General features: G+C 37.9%; 1 protein-coding gene across 27 annotated transcripts in view; it reads right to left on the bottom strand.

Annotated features, from left to right (window-relative positions):
- The window catches only part of SCMH1 (Scm polycomb group protein homolog 1), a 225,838-nt gene that overhangs the window by 68,035 nt on the left and 133,779 nt on the right, over positions 1 to 24,024 (bottom strand). For 13 of the 27 annotated variants that reach the window (XM_073007421.1, XM_073007430.1, XM_073007422.1 and 10 more), the window contains one exon: positions 13,845 to 13,928. The exons of the other annotated variants lie outside the window; for them this stretch is intronic. In XM_073007421.1, the coding sequence (XP_072863522.1) occupies positions 13,845 to 13,928 (84 nt within the window). The remainder of the gene's footprint in view (positions 1 to 13,844; positions 13,929 to 24,024) is intronic. 27 annotated transcript variants of the gene reach the window in all.

Below are 24,024 nucleotides of genomic sequence, written 5' to 3'. Positions count from 1 at the left end.
ACAGGGTCTTGCTCTGTCAACCGGGCTAGAGTGTAGTGGTGTGATCACAGCTCATTGCAGCCTCAACCTCCTGTCTCAAGTGAACCTCCTGGGCTCAAATGAACCTCCTGACTCAGCATCCCGAGTAGCTGGGACTACAGTTGCATGCCACCATGCCAGGCTAATTTACAGGGTCTCACTATGTTGTTAAGGCTGGTCTCAAACTCCTGGCCTCAAGTGATCCTCCCACCTTGGTCTCCCAAAGTGTGAGGATTACAGGCATGAGCCACCTCACCCAGCCTGCACACTTTGTTGGTACCTAAACAGGCATATATTTAATGTATACAATTTGACGAGTTTGGACATATGCAAAGCGTTCCACTGTGGTTTTTTGTTTTGTTTTGTTTTTTTTCGTGTGTGTGGGGTAAGAATACTTCACAGGACATCTGCTCTCTTGACAACAATTTACATGGATAATATCATATTGTTAACTATAGGCACTATGTTGTACAGCAGATCTGTAGAAATTACTCACCTTGCAAAACTGAAACTTTATATCCATCGAGTAACAACTTCCTATCCACCCTGCCTCCACTCACGGCAACCACCATTCTATTCTCTGCTTCTATGAATTTGACCATTTTAGATAGCTCATGTTAAGTGGAATCATGCAGTGTTTTTTTTTTTTTTGACTGGCTTATTTTCCAGGTTCATCCATGTTGTCACAAATGATAGGATTTCTTTTTTTAATAAGGCTAAGTAACATTCCATTGTATATATATGCCACATTTTCTTAATCCATTTATCTGACAATGGATATTTGCCTTGTTTCCATGGAATGAATGCTTGTATATTCCTGCTCTAAAAAGTTCTAAATTGTTGTTTTTATTTTTGAGTTGGGGGTCTTGTTCTGTTGCCCAGGCTAGAGTGCAGTAGCATGATCATAGCTCAGTGAAATCTTGACCTCCTGGGCTCAAGTGATCCTCCTGCATCAGCCTCCCAAATAGTTGGACTACAAGCATCCACCACCATTCTTCGCTGATTTTCAGTTTTTTTTTTTGAGAGATGGAGTCTTGCTATGTTGCCCAGGGTGGTCTTAAACTCTTGGCTTCAAGTGATTCTCCCAACTTGGTCTCCCAAAGTGCTACAATTACAGGTATGAAACACTATGCCTGACTCTAAGTTTTATTTTCCAATATGGTGAGATAAATATATACACACACACACATATATATATATTCCACATAAATAAAAGCTCTTTGAAGTCTTTAAAGATGTAAAAGCTTCCTGAGACTAGAAGGTTTGAGAACCACTGACCTACAATTATAATCACTACCTTGTCCTTCTCTTTTTCCAACACACTTGCCTAGAAAAAACCCCAACCCTCGTTAAAGTCAACTCTTTTTTTTTTTTTTTTGAGACGGAGTCTCGCTCTGTCGCCCAGGCTGGAGTGCAGTGGCCGGATCTCAGCTCACTGCAAACTCCGCCTCCCGGGCTCACGCCATTCTCCTGCCTCAGCCTCCCAAGTAGCTGGCACTACACGCACCCGCCACCTCGCCCAGCTAGTTTTTTGTATTTTTTAGAAATTCAACTCTTTACCTATTCCACACCCAAGCCTAAGATGCTGAATGGTTTTACTTTAAGTTGATTATTATAAACCCCAAGACTGCCCATATTTCTCTAGTAACCTACCACAGATCTAAGCTGGGTAGGGAGATAAGTGATTCACTTTGGAATTCCTGCCATCACATGACAAGGCACTAAATTCTTACCCAGTCAGATATAAGAGAAGAACAGAACAGTGCTTTACTTGAGTCGTTTAACAGTCAGAAAATAGTTTTTCTTCTCTTTTTCCTTAAGGCTAGACATAAAAGTCCATAGTGCCAACTGGCGAAGAGGTTGCCCTCTCTGGCTTGAAAGATCTGGACAGAAGAAACCAACCAATTATACTGAACAGTTCTAAAAAACCAGCTTACAAATGTCATGTGTGAGTAGCTAGCACTGAGATTAGACTTCGTGCTAATTTAAAAGCTGCTTAATAAATGGATTTTCTTAAGCTATCCTGAGGGACTCCAGGATTTGGACGTTCTTTTTATCAGGAAGCCCTGCCCTGCCACAATCTAATCTAATTATCCTAGTTGGAAAAAAAACTGGGGTGATGTCAGGAGACCAGGGATCTAATTTTAATTCAGACTCTTATGATGTGACCCTGAGTTTGTTATTTAAACACAATCTTTTCTTATTTTTCCAAATGTAAATAATTAAGTTAATGACTGCCTTAAGAGAAAGATGAAGGATAGGAATATTGTCCAACATATTTCGATGCTACTGAGGTTGACAGAATTAGACCCTTAATCAATAAAAATACTTTAGACAAAATTCTTGTACATCTGTGGTTTCATTTGACCTTCAGGACAATCTTGTGAAGGGTGACATTTATCACGTCCTTTGACAAATGAGGAAAGTGAGACTGAGAGAAGTAAAAGTGGCGGAGCCAGGCATGATTCTAGTCTTTGGAGTCTTCATTGTACACACTCTAGCAAATAGCCTAGGTGGAAGGAATAAACCTTTCTGGATTGGCAGGAGCCCAGGAAGTGGCAATTTATGTGTTAATTAATCTGACTACATCCATTTAAGATTAAATAAATGCTAAGCATCAAGGTTTGCCAAGTGTCTAAAGTGAAAAAAACCTCAACATGATTCTTGCCCTAGAGGAATACAATCTTGAGAAGGTTGGGGGTAGATATTTGTAAAATCAATCATGATTCAGTGGGTATGGACTGGGGTAGGAAAGGTACAAGATAAGCCTAGAACACCCTGGTCAGAAAGTAATGGGATACTCAAAGAGCAATGAGGCTATGTCAAAAGGATGCAGAAGCCAATTTTAAGAAGCTTCTACTGTCCAAATCTTGGACAATTTGAGTAGAAAAATAATGACAGAAACAAATTATAACTCACTTAATAAAATAAGAATCCATGAGTCCATACTCATGTAACTGAGTGAATAAACAGGGAAGAAGACAAATCTCTTGCTTACAGTAGAATTCCAATTAATGAACGTGTAAGGAATGAAGACATTAGGAAATAATTTGTCAATAACTGATGCAGGCAAGCCTCATCAAAGAATGGTGAAACTACTGGGTCAAAGTTTGATGAGAAACAGGACATTTATAGTTTCAAAGTTCTCCACAAGATAATTAATGACAAAGAAAAAAACAGTAACACTACAGTGAAGACACCTGAGACACACAGCCTGAACCAAGTAATTAAGGTTACTATCTGCAGTAATGAGACAAGTAGATATCATGTACCTCCAATATGATGCTTTGAGAAGAACGTCATAACCTGTACCACCTGAATCAAATAATAACATAACATCAGACAAACCCAGATTGAGAGCTAATCTATAACTGGACAAATATTTATAAAGATATATTAAAGTTATCAAACATAAGGAAAAACAGAATGATTTCAGACTAAAGGAGACTAAAGAGATATGATGATTAAATGCAAGTTGTGATGCAGAATTTTCTTTTCCTAAAAGATATTATTGGGTCAATTGGCAAAATACAAGTAAGTTTCATAGATTAGCCCCTGGTAAAATATCAATATTAATTTTCTGGTTTTAATAACTGTGTAAGGTATACAGAATAGGTTTTCATATTATATAAATATTACTCTTTTGATTTTTAAAATTATTATTTTTTAACATGGGGTCTCACTATATTTTCCAGGCTGGTTTTGAACTCCTGGGCTCAAGTGATCCTCCTGCCTTGGCCTCTAGAAGTGCTAGGATTACAGGCGCGAGCCACCGCACCTGGCCCAATTTTCTGATTTTGAAAATAGTACTATGCCTGTAAGAGAAGGCCCTGGTTTTTAGAAATACATACTAAAGTCGGCTGGCTATGGTGGCTCACATCTGTAATCCCAGCACTTAGGGAGGCTGAGGTGGGTGGATTACCTGAGGTCAGGAGTTTGAGACCAGCCTGACCAACATGGCGAAACTCCATCTCTACTAAAAATACAAAAATTAGCTGGGCGTGGTGGCAGGCTTCTGTAATCCCAGCTACTCAGGAGGCTGAGACAGGAGAATCGCTTGAACCCAGGAAGTGGAGGAGGATGCAGTGAGCTGAGATCATGCCACTGCACCCCAGCCTGGGCAACAAGAGTGAAATTCTGTCACACCACCACCACCACCACCACCACAAAGAAAAATAAGAAATACTAAAGTCTTTAGTAGTAAAGGGATATTATGTTTAAAAAATGCAAATTGTGTGTGTGCGTGTGTTTTTTTTTTTTTTGGAGACAGGGTCTGGCTCTGTTGCCCAGGCTGGAGTAGAGTGGCACAATCTCAGCTCACTGCAACCTCTGCCTCCTGGGCTCAAGCCATCCTCCTACCTCAGCCTCCCAAGTAGCTGGGACTACAGGTGCACGCCACCATGCCCGGCTAATTTTTGCATTTTTTGTAGAGATGGTTTTCACCATGTTTCTCAGGCTGGTTCTGAACTCCTGAGCTCAAGTGATCTGCCTGCCTTGGCCTCCCAAAGTGCTGGGATTATAGGTGGTGAGCCACCATGCCGGGCCAGGGAATTCTTTATATTACTGTTGCAACTTTTCTGTAAAGCTGAAATTATGTCAAAACAAAAACTCTTTAAAAAGATTCATTGGGCATAGTGCCCAAATGTGCATATATACAGGGTTATAAGAACCCAGAGGAGGGAATGACTAACTCCGCAAGGGAAGGAGAAGGGATAAGGGAGATAGGCAAGTGGGACTTATCAGGGAAGATTCCAGAGTAAGTGGCATTTTAACTAATCTTTGAAGAATAAATAGGCTTTTCATTAGGAAGAGGACAAGGATAGAGGGTAGGTAATGGTACTTTAGACAGAGGAGGCAGCATGGAGAGAGGTATGGAGTTGCAAAAAGTATGGTTATATGAGGACTTGTGGATAGTGCTGTGTGGTTTCAGTCCATAAGAAGGAGAAGCAAGTGGGGTTAGAAAGAAATGCTATAGCCAGCTTGAGAAGAGTCCACATGATATTTAAGGAATTTTTTAGCTCTAACACACAAAGACTGCCATGATACACAAAGTGGATCCTACAGCCCTATAGATGGAAAAGGTAATGGTGAGGTCCATTGTAAAGGCAGAAGCACATCTAAGGCAGGACAGTAGCACAGAAAGATGTGTAGAACTGGTCTCCCACCCCTGACAAATTTCTTCTGATTTGTGCATTTATGTATTTATCTAATCCTTATTGCCTTGGCCATACAGTGACCAATAAGGCCACGAAAAGGAAGATATCAACTGTTAAGACCAAGAATGGAGGGAGAAGATAGTTTGCACACAGGTGTCCCCAGTGATGGAGTTAATTTTGCTTAAAAGGAACTGACATTTATTGGGAACCTTCTATGAAAGAAGTGTCATACTACATGCAACGGCAGTATGGATAATCATCATTACCACTAAAATGTACTAGGTTGCATAAAAAGCAGTTTATATTGGCAGCTAAGGGAATGGTTTAAGTCATGCCTATGAAGCATGTATTACCTCTATTTAACAGATGAGGAAATGGGAATTTGAGTAGGTTGGCCACAGTCACATAGTACAGAGGCAGGGCTGGAATATAAATCTAGGATGTCTTACTGCAAAGTCTTTGCTCTTTCCATCATACCATACAGCTTTTCTCTTACTAATTCAAGATTCATTCATTCACTCATTTGTTTACTCATTCATCCAACAATCATTCTGTACTGAGAATATATTATGTGGTAGGTCCTACTGCATACACTACAGTTCAATATTAATTTTCAGTGGAAATAAAAGTTTCTGCTGGGCTGGGGCTGGCTTGATAAGCAGGAATCAGGCACATGAGGATTTAGGGCAGAGTACTCCAGGCAGAGGAAATAGCAGGTATAAAGGTCTTAAGGAAATAATGAACTTGACTTGTTTAAGAAACAGAAAGCCAGAGAGATTGCATCTGGGTAAATAAAGGAAATAATGGTAAAATATAGAATCAGAAAAGTAAATGTGGTCAGATCATGCAGGGCCTTCTGTGTCACGGTAAAGAAATGCTCTAATTACTACTGAAAAATATCAGCCTAGATGCTCTGTGGATGAAGAATGGATAATAGAGAGGTAAGAATGGAAGCAGAGACATCAGTTAAAAGGCTAACTGTAGAAGTCCATCCAAGAGATGATGGTGGGCTGAGATTAAAGTGATGATAGCCATGAGGGTACAAAGAAGTAGATGAATACAAGGCACATTTTATAAGCAGAGCTGATGGCACTGTAAACCTAGATGAAAGAGAGGGAGGGAAAGTGCAATTCAGGGTGAATTTTAAGTTTCTGGTTATTACTATGACAGGGAAAATGACAAGAACTATAGGTTTTGGAGGAGGCAGTTTAGGAATCAAAAATCTATTTTAGCTATCTTATGTTCTAAATGACCTTTAGATATCTAGAGATGACAGGTAGTCAAATAAATGAGTCCAGAGTTCCACAGAAAGTTCAAGGATAGAGATATAATCCTGGTAGTCATTAGTATGTAGATAGTATATAAAGACATAGCACCAGACTTAGAGAAACTCTGTGTACAGTAGAATAGGAGAAGGCCTGGAACTCAGCCCTGGAGCACTCCAACAACTAGAGGCTGAGAAGTGGAGAATGCCAGCCAGAGGAGACAGAGTTAAGAATTGAAAATGCAGAAACTGTCATGATCTAGAAGCCAAGAGGTGGTGATGTTTTAAGAAGGAAATAGTGATCAGTTGTACTGAAAAGTTACCGAGAGGCTGAGCAAGATGAAGGCAGAAAAGTTCTGTCAACAGGAAAGTCAAATGTGTTCTTACTAAGAGCAGCTTCACTGGAACAGTGGGGGTTGAAGAATAACTCAAGAAAGCTGAGAAAATAATAGAATGGAAGACAGAAACAGAAATAGTGACAACAGATGAGTTATTTTTAGAAGTTTTACTGTGTTTAGCAGGAAGAATGGCCATTCCAAAGATGTCCACACAAAAACTCTATTTTCAGTATGGCAAGCCTTATCTCTCCAACTAGCTACAAAATTTAACCAGAGCATGTTTATTCAGTGTTAGGAATATTGCCACATGGTTCAAACCTGTAATAGCAGGCTCACTGGACCTATACTAGCAAGGCAATGTCTGGGAAACATCATCTGGACTTCCTCCATATGCTTTATATGCTCCCTGAAATTTGTCACTAGCCCTTTGTGGTTCTCATCTCAGACTGATTCTTGGGCTCTAGGCCTTGCTAATGTCTGCTTCATGAACTTGGCTTGCTCTCTGATTCTACTCTCCAGTATTTAGTTTTTGATGACCAGCTGAAGGTCCCTAGGATTTGATTTTGACTTACATTTTGCTGATACCACTCCCTTGTTTATGTTAATATCCTAAAGGGAGCCTATGCTCAAAGTTACATAGCATATATCCTAGCACCCTAAGTTATACCAGGCACATAGGAGTTTGTTAAAACATATCAAATTGGTGGTAGTGCAGAGGAAGCAGGTATGGCATAGGTGTTAAAGGGCAGGTTCTCCAGCCTCTAAAAAACAGGACAATGTATAAAGTCAGTGTGTAAAGTCAGCCTAAATTTGGTCCAGAAACAGGGAAGGTAATCACAAATACTTTCTTAAGGAATAAGACACAAGGAATGAAAGCTTATAGCTGTTTCCATGAAAACATATGACAGTTGTCTTTGGTATTTTGATAATTTGTATCGCTAAAAACAAATTAAATAAAGCCAAATGTATTTGAGAGGCAGCTGGGGTCTCAGGCAAACTAACATGTAAAGCTAGCATTCTGGAAGATCCCAATCCAAAAGATGAGAAGAACTCAGGGAAGGAAGGAACAAAACAAATCCCTAGCATTCATATTCCAATGAACCGCGGGAAAATACAAATAACAGCGGCCCAGAACACAGTAAACTGTTCTGTTTCAGAAACTAAATTGTTATGTTACTTTGAAAAATTTCTCCGTGCTTCATTTTTGGGGCCTGCTATTCCTTCAATACGCATCTGTTTAGAATAAGGATATTCTTCTACCTAATCATGATACCTTTGCCATGTTTAGTTATAAATGCTTCTGTACTAAGACAATTGTATCACTTACAGTAGAAAGTATAAGAGATGCAAGGAGAAAAAGAAACATATGACTAATACAATACTTTAAGACACCACTCCCAGAATAAGACAGGTCAAGTGGACAAAAGATAAGTAAGGGTTTAGAATATCTAAGCAAAATAATCATGTTACATTGATCTTATGGATATATAGGATACTACACTCCGATATTAGTGAACATGAAACATTCACAAAACTCATCATACATTAGCACAAAGAAAATCATAAGTTTCAAATCTCTGTAATCTGTAGTCTGAGGTCTGAGATGGGAGGATCACATGATCCCAGGAGTTTGAGGCTGCAGTGAGCTATAATTATGCCATTCCACTCCAATCTGGGCGATGGAGTGAGACTTCATCTTAAAAAACAAAACAAAACAAAACAAAACCTAAAGATGCAAACAAAAACCTCTTAGATCAGATAAACAAATTCATTAAAGTTGTAGGATACAAAATCAACATACAAAAATCAGTCGCATTTCTATATACCAATAATGAAATAGTTGAAAAAGAAATCAAGAAAGCAATCCCATTTACAATAGCTACTGAAAAATTAAAATACCTAGGAATAAAATGAACCACGGAGGTGAAAGCCCTTTACGAGGAAAACTACAAGTACTCAGGAAAGAAACAGAAAAATACTGCACGTTTTCACTTATAAGTGTAAGCTAAACATGGTTACATATGGACATAAAGGTAGGAACAATAGACACTGGGGAATACAAGAGGGGAGAGGGAAGTAGCGGGGCAAGAATTGAAAAACTACCTATTGAGTACTATGGTCACTACCTGGGTGACGTGTTCAATCTCAGGATCACACAATATATCTCTATAATAAACCTGCAAATGTACTCCCTGACTCTAAAATAAAAGTTAAAAAAAAAAAAAAAGAAATGAAACAGGACATGAACAAAACAGAAAGACATCTCATGTTCATGGATTAGAAGAACTAATATGGTTAAAACGATCATACTACCCAAAGCAATCTACAGATTCAATGAAATACCTGTCAAAATGCCAATGACATTTTTCGCAGAAATAGGAAAAAATCCTACAATTTGTATGAGACCAAAAAAGAGCCTAAATAGTCAAAGCAATTTTGAGCAAAAAGAACAAAGCTGGAGGCATCACATTATCTGACTTCAAAATATCTTCTACAGCTATGGTAGTGGTATAAACATGGACACAAAGAACAATGGAACAGAATAAACCCAGAAATAAATCCACAGTATTATAGCCAAAAGACTTTTAACAAAGGTGCCAAGAATATACATTAGAGAAAGAATACCCTCTTTGATAAATGGTTCTGGGAAAACTGGATATCCATGTGTAGAATAGATCCCTATTTATTTATTTATTTACTTATTTATTTGAGACAGAGTTTCACTCTGGTTGCCCAGGTTGGAGTGCAGTGGCGCAATATCGGCTCACTGCAACCTCTACCTCCCGGGTTCAAGTGGGTAGCTGAGATTACAGGCGCCCGCCACCATGCCTGGCTCATTTTTTGTATTTTTAGTGGAAATTTGGTTTCACCATGTTGGTCAGGCTGGTCTCAAGCTCCTGACCTCAGGTGATCCACCTGCCTCAGCCTCCCAGAGTGCTGGGATTAAAGGCGTGAGCCACTGCACCCAGCTAGATCCCTACTTTTTACCATATACAAAAATCAACTCAAAAGTGATTAAAGACATAAACTTAAGACCTGAGACTATATATTTAATAGAAGAAAATACAGGGAAAACCCTTCAGGACACTGATCTAGGCAAAGTTTTTATGGCTAGGCACTCAAAAGTACAGACAACAAAAAGAAAAATAGACAAATGGGACTACATCAAACTAAAAAGTTTCTGCACAACAAAGGAAACAATAAACAGATAAACTGCAGAATGGGAGAAAATATTTTAAACTATTCACCTGACAAGGGACTAATATTCAGAATATACAAGGAACTCAACAGCAAAAAAACAAATAATCCCATTAAAAGGTGGGACAGGATAAACATTTCTCAAAGACGACATAAAAATGGCAAAAATACATGGTATTTCTTCATAAGCAGGTATATGAAAAAGTGCATAACATCACTAACCATCAGGTAAATGCAAATCGAAATCACATATATATACACATACACACATACACACACACACACACACACACACACACACACACACACACACACCCCAGAATACTACTTGGCCATAAAAAAGAATGAAATTTTGTCATTTGTAGCAACATGGATGGAACTGGAGCTCACTATGTTAAGTGAAATAAGTCAGGCACAGAAAGACAAATGTTGCATGTTCTCACTCATATGTGGGAGCTAAAAAAGTTGATCTCATGGAGGTAGAAAGTAGAATGATAGTTACCAGAGGCTGGGAAGAGTATGTGTGTGGTGGGATGTAGAGGGATGAAAAGAGGTTTGTTAGTGGACACAAACATACAGATGGATAGAAGGAATAAGTTCTAATGTTCAATAGCAGAGCAGGGTGACTATAACAACAATGTATGGCATATTTCAAAATAACTAGAAGAGAAATACTCCCAAAACACAGAAGTGATAAATATTCAAGGTGATGGATACCCTCAATACCTTGACCTGATCATTATACATTCTATGCATGTAACAAAATATCATAAATACTCCATAAAAATGAATATTATGTATCAATACATTTTTTTAAAGACAGCACAAATATAAAAACAGTAAGTGAAAACGGGCAAAATTGATAGAACCAAAGTCAACTAAACAACTCATAAAACCCATAGACAACCCCTTTTATTTTTATATAGGTAAATTTAAACACCAATATGGAATAGGAAATTTCCTAGGAAAACAAAGTTTACTGAAACTGACCCCAGTAAAACTAGACAGCTTAAACAGATTAACTTTGATAAAAGCAGTAAAAATTATCAAGGAACTACCCTACAAAAAAGCAGCAGGCCCAGATGGGTTCACAGGGGGAATTTTAAGCTTATACACACAAACTCTGATGCAATATATATAGAGAGAATTATTAAGAAACTATCCCACAAAGAAGTAGCAGACCGAGAGGGTTTCAGGAGAATTCTAGCAAGACTTTAGTGACTACATAGTCTCAATGCTACCTAAATAGTTTCAGTGCATAGAAAATAAAAGAAAATTTCCAAATTATTTTTATGAAGCAAAGATAAACTGATACCTATATCTGAAAAAGATGGCACAAAAAATTACAAATATCACATATGAATACTGGTACAAAAATCCCAACATATTAGTGATCAGATTCCAACACCACCTTAAGAAAATAATACACATTGAGTGAACTGACAAAATAGGAATATGGATAGATCAAAATATTGTATCAATGTTAAAAATGTATATATAAAGAGAATAAATGATAGAAAAAATAGGGCAAATTGTTAATAATTGGTAAATTTAGATAAGAGATTCTTTATACTCTTTTTTTTTTTTTGAGACAGAGTCACACTCTGTCGCCCAGGCTGGAGTGCAGTGGCACAATCTCAGTTCACTGCAACCTTCACCTTCCAGGTTCAAGAGATTCTCCTGCCTTAGCCTCCCAAGTAGCTGGGATGACAGGTGTGTGCCACCACCCCTGGCTAATTTTTGTATTTTTGGGAGAGATGGGGTTTCACCATGTTGGCCAGGCTGGTCTCAAACTCCTGACCTCAGGAGATCTGCCTGCCTTGGCCTCCCAAAGTGCTGGGATTACAGGCGTGAGCCACTGCGCCTGGCCTCTTTATGTTATTCTTGTGACTTTTTGTGAGCTTGAAATTATTTCTAAATAAAAAGTTAAGAGGCTGGGCGTGGTGGCTCACACCTGTAATGCTAGCACTTCAGGAGGCCAAGGCAGGCGGATCACCTGAGATCAGGAGTTTGTTCACCTGAGGTCAGGAGTGCGAGACCAGCCTGGCCAACATGATGAAACCTCATCTCTATTAAAAATACAAAAATTAGCCTGGCGTGGTGGTGGGTGCCTATAATCCCAGCTACTCAGGAGGCTGAGGCACAAGAATCACTTGAACCTGGGAGGGAGGGGTTGTAGTGAGCTGACACTGCACCACTGCATTCCCGCCTGAGTGACAAGGTCAAAACTCCATCTCAAAAAAAAAAAGAAAAAGAAAAAAAAAGTTAAGAGACTATACCATGAACAAGTTGGGTCTATACTATAAATGCAAAGACAGTTCAATATTAGGAAATCAATCAACAAACCTTATTAATAGGTCTAAGAAAAAAAATTATGTGATGACTCTATTAATACTGAAAAGGCTTTTGACAAAATTAAGCACTCAAGAAAATATAGTTTGCTATGTGATTAGCATGATAATACATATATGCCAAAATCCTAAAGGAAACATCTTAATGGAGAAACACAAGAGGTATTCCCACTAAGGTCAGGAATAAGGTACTGATGCCTACTAGCTCCACTAATATTTAACATTGCACTGGAGTTATTAACCAAAGTATTAAGATAAGAGAAACAAATTAGAAGCCTAAGAATTGGAAAAGGTAAAGCAAAACAATCTCTGTCTGTAGATGACATGACAGGGTATATGCACCATCCAAAAAAGTAAGCACTAGACACATGTGGCTCCTGAGCACTTGCAATGTGACTAGTTCAAACTGAGATGTGCTGTAAGTATAAAATGCACACTGGATTTTAAAGACATAGTAGAAAAAGAATGTAAAATATTTCACTAACAATGTCTTACATTGATTACGTATTGAAATGATAATGTTTTGGATATTATAGATTAAATAAAATATAGTATTAAAATTAATTTTACCTGGTATCTTTTTTTTTTTTTGAGACAGAGTCTTGCTCTGTGGCCCAGGCTGGAGTGCAGTGGCGCGATCTCGGCTCACTGCAACCTCTGCTTCCCAGGTTCAAATGATTCTCCTGCCTCAGTCTCCCGAGTAGTTGGGATTACAGGTGCCCACCACCACGCCCAGCTAATTTTTGTATTTTTAGTAGAGACGGGGTTTCACCACATTGGCCAAGATGGTCTCAATCTCCTGACCTCATGATCTGCCCGCCTTGGCCTCCCAATGTGCTGGGATTATAGGCGTGAGCCACCACGCCCGGCCTTCTTTTTAAAATGTACTATAAAAGTTTTAATTATGTATATAGCTCAAATTACATTTCTATTGGACAGCGCTTCCCTACAAAATCAGTGATGAAGCTAGTTGAAACAGTAAAAGAATTGAGCAAGTAACAGAATATGTAACTGACATACAAAACTCCACAGCCTTCACATACGCAAATCAGTTAGATGACAACAGAGGCAGAAATACTCAGGAACAAAGTTAACAGGAAATATGAAAAATCCATATGAAAATAATTACAAAACACTGCTGAAAGACACAGAAGTAGACTTGACAAAAAGATAACTCTTATCCTCGTTCTTTTATTTTTCAATATCATCAAGTTGTTAGTTCTCACTAAGTTAACTTACAAATTTAATGCAACCTCAATAAAAATACAAAGAAACCTTTCCCCACTGCCCCTTCCCTGCCCTGCCCCTGGAGCTGGACAAGTTGACATTAAACTTTATATATATTTTAAAAAACCACAACCAGGCACTGTAGCTCACACCACTAGCCTCAGCTACTCGAGAGGCTGAGGTGGGTCACTTGAGGCCAGGAATTCGAGACCAGCCTATGCAACATAGTGAGGTGCTGTCTCTAAACGACAACAACAACAACAACAAACTAGCTGGGTGCAGCAGTGCATACCTGTAGTACCACATACTTGGGAAGCTGATCGTTTGAGCTCAGGAGTTGGAGACCAGTCTGAGGAATATGATGAGACCCTTGTTTCTAAAAACAAAACAAAACATAAAAAAACCCCCAAACACACAAAGCAGAAACCACAAGAATAACTAAGAAAACAATAGAACGTGAGAGCTGAGGGAATTAGCCTTAGCAGACATTAAAATACAAAGCTTACATTATGAAAACTGCGGTACTGGTACACCAATAGACAGGCACACCAATGGAACAGAAAAAGAGACCCAACTATACACATAAATCTGGGATATGATAAAAGCAGTATCTCAAATTACTAGGGCAAAGATGAAGACATTAATAAATGACAGTGGAACAATGGATGGCCACTGGAAAAACACAAAATTAGATCTATTTATCACACCAAATACAAGAATAAATTCCAAATGGATCAGAGATGTAACTATAAAAAAGAAAAAAACTATATAAGTAGTAGAGGAAAATATAGGTGAATTCCTATAATGAAAGGTTAATAAATTTAACTGTAAAATTAAAACTTTTGCATGGGAAACAAATGAAAAACTACCATAAACAAACTACAAATTGGGAGAAAATATTTACAATATATATTACAATAAAAGGGTGTATCTAACATACAAAGGACTTTTAAAATTGAGAGGGAAAATGACCTAAAATCACATGGGTAAATGAGCAAAAGAAATGACAACCTGTAAAAGAAAAAAAAAAAAAAAAGATAAAATGGCACCCTAGACATATGAAAAGACGTCAAACTTCACTTTTTATAAAAAGAGAAATGCAAATTAAAATTACATTGAGAAACCAGTTCTCACCCATCAGAGTGGCAAAAAAGTCAAAAGCTTGATAATATACTCTGCTGGTGAGGCTACGGGAAAACAGGCACATTGCTGGTGAGAATGAAAACTGGTAACATCTCTGTGGAGGGGAATTTGGCAGTATCTAACAAAACTATATTTGCCTGGACACAAGAATACCACTTCTGGTAATTTACCCTGAAAATACACCTCCAAATATGAAAATACATGTATACAAGTTTATTAAGCAATACATATACAATATATTATTGTACAATATATATTACATATAATAAACTATAAACAATATATATAGTTTCTGGTGTGTGTATATATTTATGCAATGGTATATTGATTGTATACACACATACGCACATACAATGGAGTATTCTACAGCTTAGAATAAGGGAGTTCTTTGTGAACCTGCAATGGAGTGACTCCCAGGTATACTGTTAAGTAAAACAAGAAAGTAAAGTACAAAAGAGAATATAGAGTGTGCTACCTTTTGTGTAAGAAGGGTAGGAAAACACACAAAAATTTGCTTACTTTTGTAAAATGAAACACTGGAGGATAAATCAGAAAACAGTGAAAGTGATTGCTTACAGAGGGTAGTAGTGGTGGAAGGAATAAGGTAGAAGAGCAAGGGTAGATGATATTTCTCTTAGTAAATTTTTTGTATGATTTTTGACTCTTGGAAGCAAGTTAATTTTCTATATATTCAAAAAATAAAATTAAATCCATGAAGATAAGGAAAAAACTGAACCTAAAACTGAATGCAAATGGAAACAAATAAACTCAACTATATTTTATTTTTTTAGGGATAGGGTCTGACTCTGTCACCTAGGCTGGTGTGCAATCGCTCAATCATAACTCATTGTAGCCTCGGACTCCTGGGCTCAAGCAATCCTCCCAGCTCAGTTTCCTGAGTAGCTAGCTGGGACTACAGATGTGTGTCCCCATGCCTGGCGAATTCACAACTGTGTTTTAAATGAATAACATAATTACATTGAAGGAAAAAAAGTAATTCAAGTAATTTTTGAACAGAGTACTTTAACTGTAAGTACTTTAACCATCTAAGGAGGAAAAAAATGTAAACAAATCTTGAACTCTTAAAGAGTTTTTCCATAGTGGCACGAGTACAGAATTCTGAAACTATTTTATGTGTATTATAGGATTGATGTTGGTGGGAACTAAGATTCATACTGTAGAAAAAGGGAGATGTAAAATATTTACCAACCTGTAAATGATGAGCATGTCCCAGGACTGTCACTGAACAGATTATCTTCTCTGTCTACATTCTAGTCCTTAGGTAAGTGGTTCTTAAACGTTAGTCTGCATGGCTTGTTAAAACTCAGATTGCTGAGCACCAGCCTCTGAGTTTCTGCTTCAGTAGGTCTGGGAATTTGCTTTTCTGGGCAGTGCTGATGCTGCTGGTCTGGGGACCACATTTTCAGAACACGACCCTAGGATCTCCTCTAGCCTCATGGCTTTAAATTCTACCTATAATTAAAACTTCCAAGTTTATATTACCAGCTTAGAAATTTCCCTTAAACTTCTTGCTTTTAGTACAATTTCCCACTCGAAAATCCATTAGACATTCTAAGCATAGTATATCTGCAATTGAACTTCTGACTCACCTATCTCAGTCCATAGACTTATTCTTCCCAAGACTTTTCTATCTCCTTTCAAATGGCACAAATTAAAAACCTCGGAGTTGTCCTTGACTCCTCTCTTCTTCTTATATTCCTGTCCTATTAGCAGTCCACAAGCTATAATTTGAAAATGTATCGAGAATCTGATCGTTTTTCATCACTCCCCTTCATACTTCTTTGGCCTAAGCCGCCATCATCTCTAATCTGGGTTATTACAATAAACCTTTTGAATGGTTTGTCTCTGCTCCTCTAGTCTAATTTCAACACAGCTAGCAGAGTGAGCCTGTTAAAACATGCTTCAGATCTCACCATTCCTTTGCTCAAAACCTTCAATAGCTTCCCCTTTCACCCAGAACTAAAGCCAAGGTCCTTATGCTGAACTTCGGAGCCCTATATGATCTGATCCCTCATTACTTTTCTGACCTACTTCCTACCACCCTCCCTTGATTATTCTACTCTAACCATATTGTCTTTTTTTTTTTTCTTTCTTTCTTTCTTTTTTTAAAGACAGTCTTGCTCTGTTGCCTAGGCTGGAGTGCAGTGGTACAATCTCAGATCACTGCAACTTCTGCCTCCCAGGTTCAAGTAAGTCTCATGCCTCAGCCTCTCAAGTAGCTGGGACTACAGGCATGTGCCACCATGCCTGGCTAATTTTTGTATTTTTAGTAGAGATGAAGTTTGGCCATGTTGGCCAGGCTTATCTCAAGCTCCTGGCCTCAACTAATCCACCTGCCTCACTCTCCCAAAATGCTGGGATTAAAGGTGTAAGCCACCATGCCTGGCCAATATTGTCCTTTTTGTTAGTACTTCTCAAACTCTTTGGTGTCAAGAAAACTTTACACTCTTAAAATGTATGGAGGTCCACAAAGAGTTTTTATGTGTTGTATCTATCAACATTTATCATATTAGAAATTAAAACTTAGATACAATATGAGTTTTAAGTTAACAAAAACATGTTAACACCTTATTATGAAATTATATTTTTCAAAACAATAAAAGTTTAGTGAGAAGAATATTATTTTATATTTTTACAAATCTCTTCATGTCTGATCTAACAGAAGGCAGTTGGATGCTCCTACCTGCTTCTGCATTCAATCTGTTGCCATATGTAATTTTTGGTTGAAGTATACAAAGAAACTCGAGACTCATGGGATATGTAGCTGGAAAAGGGAAAAGTAATCAAATAGCCTTTTCAGGTAATTGTGGATATTCTCCTTTGATACTAAACCAAAAAAATATATAAATGCTTGAGGTGATGGATATCCCAATAACCCTCATTTAATCCTTACACACTGTATGCTTATATCAAAATATTACATATACTCCATAAATATGTATAACAATTACATACCTATAATTAAAAATAACAATTTTTAAAATTAAAAATTAAAAAAATTAAAAAGCTCACTCCCAAACTCAGCAAGTGGTAGTTTCTTTAAAAATGTTAGTTGAGAGACACAACAAAAAAAGAGAATTTTAGACCAATATCCCTGATGAACATCCATGAAAAAATCCTCAATAAAATACTGGCAAACCGAATCCAGCAGCACATCAAAAAGCTTATCCACCATGATCAAGAGGGCTTCATCCCTGGGATGCAAGGCTGGTTCAACATATGCAAATCAATAAACATAATCCATCATATAAACAGAACTAAAGACAAAAACCACATAATTATCTCAATAGATGCAGAAAAGGCCTTTGACAAAATTCAATAGCCCTTCATGCTAAAAACTCTCAATAAACTAAGTATTGATGGGATGTATCTCAAAATAATAAGAGCTATTTATGACAAACCCACAGCCAATATCATACTGAATGGGCAAAAACTGGAAGCATTCCCTTTGAAAACTGGCACGGCCGGGCGCGGTGGCTCAAGCCTGTAATCCTAGCACTTTGGGAGGCCGAGACGGGCGGATCACGAGGTCAGGAGATCGAGACCATCCTGGCTAACATGGTGAAACGCCGTCTCTACTGAAAAATACAAAAAACTAGCTGGGCGCGGTGGCGGGCGCCTGTAGTCCCAGCTACTCGGGAGGCTGAGGCAGGAGAATGGCGTGAACCCGGGAGGCGGAGCTTGCAGTGAGCTGAGATCGGCCACTGCACTCCAGCCTGGGCGACAGAGCGAGACTCCGTCTCAAAAAAAAAAAAAAAAAAAAAAAGAAAACTGGCACAAGACAGGGACGCCCTCTCTCGCCACTCCTATTCAACATAGTGTTGGAAGTTCTGGCCAGGGCAGTGAGGCAAGAGAAAGAAATAAAGGGTATTCAATTAGGAAAAGAGGAAGTCAAATTGTCCCTGTTTGCACATGACATGAATGTCTATTTAGAAAATCCCATCATCTCAGCCCAAAATGATAAGCAACTTCAGCAAAGTTTCAGGATACAAAATCAAGGTGCAAAAATCACAAGCATTCCTATACACCAATAACAAACAGAGAGCCAAATCATGAGTGAACTCCATTCACAATTAATTCAGAGAGAATAAAATACCTAGGAATCCAACTTACAAGGGATGTGAAGGACCTCTTCAAGGAGAACTACAAACCACTGCTCAACGAAATAAAAGAGGACACAAACAAATGGAAGAACATTCCATGCTCATGGATGGGAAGAATCAATATAGTGAAAATGGCCATACTGCCCAAGGTAATTTATAGATTCAATGCCATCCCCATTAAGCTGCCAATGACTTTCTTCACAGAATTGGAAAAAACTACTTCAAAGTTCATATGGAACCAAAAAAGAGCCTGCATTGCCAAGACAATCCTAAGCCAAAAGAACAAAGCTGAAGGCATCACGCTACCTGACTTCAAACTATACTACAAGGCTACAGTAACCAAAACAGCATGGTACTGGTACCAAAACAGATATATAGACCAATGGAACAGAATAGAGCCCTCGGAAATAATACCACACATCTACAACCATCTGATCTTTGACAAACCTGACAAAAACAAGAAATGAGGAAAGGATTCCCTATTTAATAAATGGTGCTGGGAAAACTGGCTAGCCATATGTAGAAAGCTGAAACTGCATCCTTTCCTTACACCTTATACAAAAATTAATTCAAGATGGATTAAAGACTTAAATGTTAGACCTAAAACCTTAAAAACCCTAGAAGAAAACCTAGGCAATACCATTCAGGACATAGGCATGGGCAAGGACTTCATGACTAAAACACCAAAAGCAATGGCAGTAAAAGCCAAAATTGACAAATGGGATCTAATTAAACTAAAGAGCTTCTGCACAGCAAAAGAAACTACCATCAGAGTGAATAGGCAACCTACAGAATGGGAGAAAATTTTTGCAATCTACCATCTGACACAGGGCTAATATCCAGAATCTACAAAGAACTTAAACAAATTTACAAGAAAAAATCAACCCCATCAAAAAGTGGGCAAAGGATATGAACAGACGCTTCTCAAAAGAAGACATTTATGCAGCCAACAGACATATGAAAAAATGCTCATCATCACTGGCCATCAGATAAATGCAAATCAAAACCACAATGAGATACCATCTCACACCAGTTAGAATGGCAATCATTAAAAAGTCAGGAAACAACAGGTGCTGGAGAGGATGTGGAGAAATAGGAACACTTTTACATTGTTGGTGGGACTGTAAACTAGTTCAACCATTGTGGAAGACAGTGTAGCGTTTCCTCAAGGATCTAGAACTAGAAATACCATTTGACCCAGCCATCCCATTACTGGGCATATACCCAAAGGATTGATAAATCATGCTGCTATAAAGACACATGTACACATATGTTTACTGCAGCACACAATAGCAAAGACTTGGAACCAACCCAAATGTCCATCAGTGATAGACTGGATTAAGAAAATGTGGCACATATACACCATGGAATACTATGCAGCTGTAAAAAAGGATGAGTTCGTGTCCCTTGTAGGGACATGGATGAAGCTGGAAACCATCATTCTGAGCAAACTATTGCAAGGACAGAAAACCAAACACTGCATGTTCTTACTCATAGGTGGGAACTGATCAATGAGATCACCTGGACACAGGGTGGGGAACATCATGGGATGTTCTGGGAACTGTCATGGAATGGGCACAGGGTGGGGAACTGTCATGGGATAGGGGTAAGGAGGAGGGATAGCATTAGGAGATACACCTAATGTAAATGACCAGTTAACGGGTGCAGCACACTAACATGGCATATGTATACATAAGTAACAAACCTGCATGTTGTGCACATGTATCCTAGAACTTAAAGTACAATAATAATAAAAAAGTTAGTTGAAATGTGAAATGTGAAATAATACTAATAAACTTTTCATATTTTGTTAATATTAAAATCTTTTAATCTATATTTTACTTTGAATGAATTTTTAATCCATGCCTGATTTTGTAACATCATGCATTGGTCATCTGTAAAACACTGTTTCACTGAGTTATACAGATTTTCCAAATATCAGCATATTTTATTATTCAATATCAAAATACACATTAGTTGGTATCACCACAATCTCATCAGAAAAGTCTTTAAGTACAGGGAAGCTGTCAAGATTATGGTGGCAGGCACAGGGTTTCCTAAATTCTAATTTTCATTTGAAAGCTTGAATTTTATCATTGCCAACAAATGCTATTAGTTGTTTTCTCTAAAGTGACAGGCTCACTTACTTCATCTTTGAGAAAATGTCTGCCAAACACCCAAATCTGAATAACGAATTTGTTGTCTGTCGTTCTTTCACGTAAAAATGGAGTTTCATAAAAAAGTAGCTAGTTCAGATGACAACTCAATTATATAAGTGTTTTTTCTTCAGGCAACCACAGTACATCAGTATGCACCAGAATTGTGCTAGTCATACTTCTCATTTCATCGCAAAGAATGTTAAGATATGTACTCAAAGGCTGGGATTTAATAAGCTTAATAAATTTTACTGCTTCATCAAGGACACTGTTAAGTGAACTTGGCTTATGCCTGAGTTGCTTTTTGGTTTTGTTTTGGTCCCCACGCAACATGTGGCAATGAAGTATATCATTACTATTACTATAGTTGGTGCCTTGATTTGTGTCAAGGTGCCAGCAGTTTTACTTACCACTGCTTTTATACCATACAAGGCAAATATTAAACCCAGCAAAAAAGGCAAGTAGAGTTAACATTATGAAAACAGTCTTGACCTCGAAGATGCTGTGAAAGGGTCTTGTGGATCCCAAGGATCCAAGGAGCACAGTTTGAGAATTGTTAAACTAAACAAACTATTGCTTTGGTGCACTTAAACTTGCAACTCTCTTTACTAGGAAAGAATTTCTTTCTCCTTCTTAGTGGTAGATAAAATAATTTTTTTTTTTTTTTTTTAAAGAAAAAAAGAGCCGGGCATCGTGGCTCAGGCCTGTAATCCAGCGTTTTGGGAGGCTGAGACTGATAGATCACCTGAGTTCAGGAGTTCAAGACCAGCCTGGCCAACATGATGAAACCCTGTCTCTACTAAAAATACAAAAATTAGCTGGATGTGGTGGCAGGTGCCTGTAATCCCAGCTATTCATGTGGCTGAGGCAGGAGAATTGCTAGAACCCGGAAGGTAGAGGTTGCAGTGAGCTGAGATCGCACCACTGCACTCCAGCCTGAGGGGCAGAGCGAGACTCTGCCTCAAAAAAAAAAAAAAAAAAAAAAAAAAAATTATTTTTCCTAGACAGCCACATCTCTGCTCAAATGTTACCTTTCAGTGAAGCTTCCCCTCATCATCCTATATAAAATAATACCTCCAACCCATCATCCCAAACCCCTGACACTCTCTATTCCCCTCTTCTCCTTTACCTGTTTTTATTTTTCTCCAGATAAATTGTCGCTACCAGTTTACCGGTTGATGTCTCTCTCAACTAGAATACAACTTCTTAAAGACTACGTTGTTATGTCCACATCTTATAATTATGCTTTACACATGGTGGGTGCTCAATAAATGTTAGTTGAGTGAATAAATGTGACCCATACTCTAGCATTTGATTCTAGAATTCTGCTTTGCTTTGACTGCTTTTTCAGTGGTTTATGTTTTATTACCCTAGCAGACTGCAAATTCTCAGAACAGAGGCTAACCTATATTTCATGTAGTCCCCAAAGCTTTAGGCCTTGGATCTACTATGTGCAGTCTTTTTCCTAGGGAATATTTGCAGTCCCACAGTCACAATTCTGAGTAAAACCTATTCCCAAGTGACAGCATGCATATTGAGTGGTAGAAAATTGGGGGAAAAATTTGACATATTTCCTCTCGTTTGTAGTTATGAATGCTGTAATTGGTATATGACAGTGCTGACCTCCTAGCTCCTGGGGTCTAGTTTTCTATATAAAAATATGCTGGAAGCATGAAAACATGCCATTCTGATGCTATATTCTGGTCGATTTTAAGCAGATGATTCTTGGTTGAACATGCGTATATATATATTTTAAATGAGCAGATTTGGCTGTGTGCAGCCAAGATTCTTAAAAAGACTCTTTCTTTGACACCGTCTTGTATTTCTGGGAAACTAAGGATATGTTCCTTGGCATTGAGAAAAATGCTTAAGTATGTTTATCATATCACTATTAAAAAAGAAAATTTGGACCATTAAACTAGGGGAATAATTAAGCAAACAATTGCATATCCATTCAATCAACTCTTACATAGTAACTTGAAAATGATGGTTATAAAGACTGTATAACAACATAGAACAAGGTAGACGATATATTTAGTGAAAAACAGAATATGATAGCATACAGTAAAATATACAGTGTGATTAAACTGCATTTTAAAAAACTGTAAAAATAAAAACCGGAATAGAATATACAAAATGTTAACAATAGCAAAAGAGGTTAGGAAGGTAGGAAGCTCAGGTTAACACTAGATTCAATAATATTAGCAATAATGTGAAAAACAGACACTGAACTTTTATGACTTATTACAATTATTAACTGAATGATTTACCCAACATAGAGTCTTAGAATACTGAGAGTTGGAAGCAACCTTATGTCATCTAGTTTAACCTTTCTAAAAAACAGATGGAGAAACTAAATACAGAGGAAAAATACTTGCTTAAGATATCCCAGGAAATTAATAGCATAGGTGGAGCTGGACACTTGAATATGGTGTGTGATTTTGAGGAAGTTACTTCATTTCTCTGCATTGTAGTTTCTTCATTTGTAAAATAGATAATAGTACTTACCTATGGATTATTGTCAAGATTACATGAAACAACAATTGAAGGGACCAATTCGGCACTGGCTACATAGTGAAAGCTCAATAAACCTTAGCCTTGTTCTCATCTGACTGTAGTGAACTTTCTGCTACTATGTTGCTATATGGGAGGTGAAGAGCAGGGTAGACTGGAAAGGAAAAGAAAGAAAACAGTCATCAGGCAACTAGGGCAAAATGATACTCTTGACCCTAATTGTTCTAGGACCATGAAACTCTGCTTCTGTAGAGGGTACAGTCAATGGGAATCCTGTTCTATGGCTAAAGTGGACCACGATGAGACTATACAAAGTGCAGACAGGGCAGTATCTTTCTCTTTCTCCTTTTCCTACCTTTTTGCTCATTCTTCTCATGCTAATAATTAGTATGAAACAATCCTAATGTTTACCACTTCATAGGCAGTAACTAGGCTATTAGCTGGGACCAGCTGCTAAAGGGATTACACACATTAGCAGCAATTTCCAGTCTTTCAAACTAGTTCAAAGAACATGCTAGTTTTTAATCACTCTAGG

This window comes from Chlorocebus sabaeus, chromosome 20 (assembly GCF_047675955.1).
Source record: "Chlorocebus sabaeus isolate Y175 chromosome 20, mChlSab1.0.hap1, whole genome shotgun sequence".
Classification (NCBI taxonomy): domain Eukaryota; kingdom Metazoa; phylum Chordata; class Mammalia; order Primates; family Cercopithecidae; genus Chlorocebus; species Chlorocebus sabaeus.
This window is presented reverse-complemented; position numbering and strand designations above follow the sequence as displayed.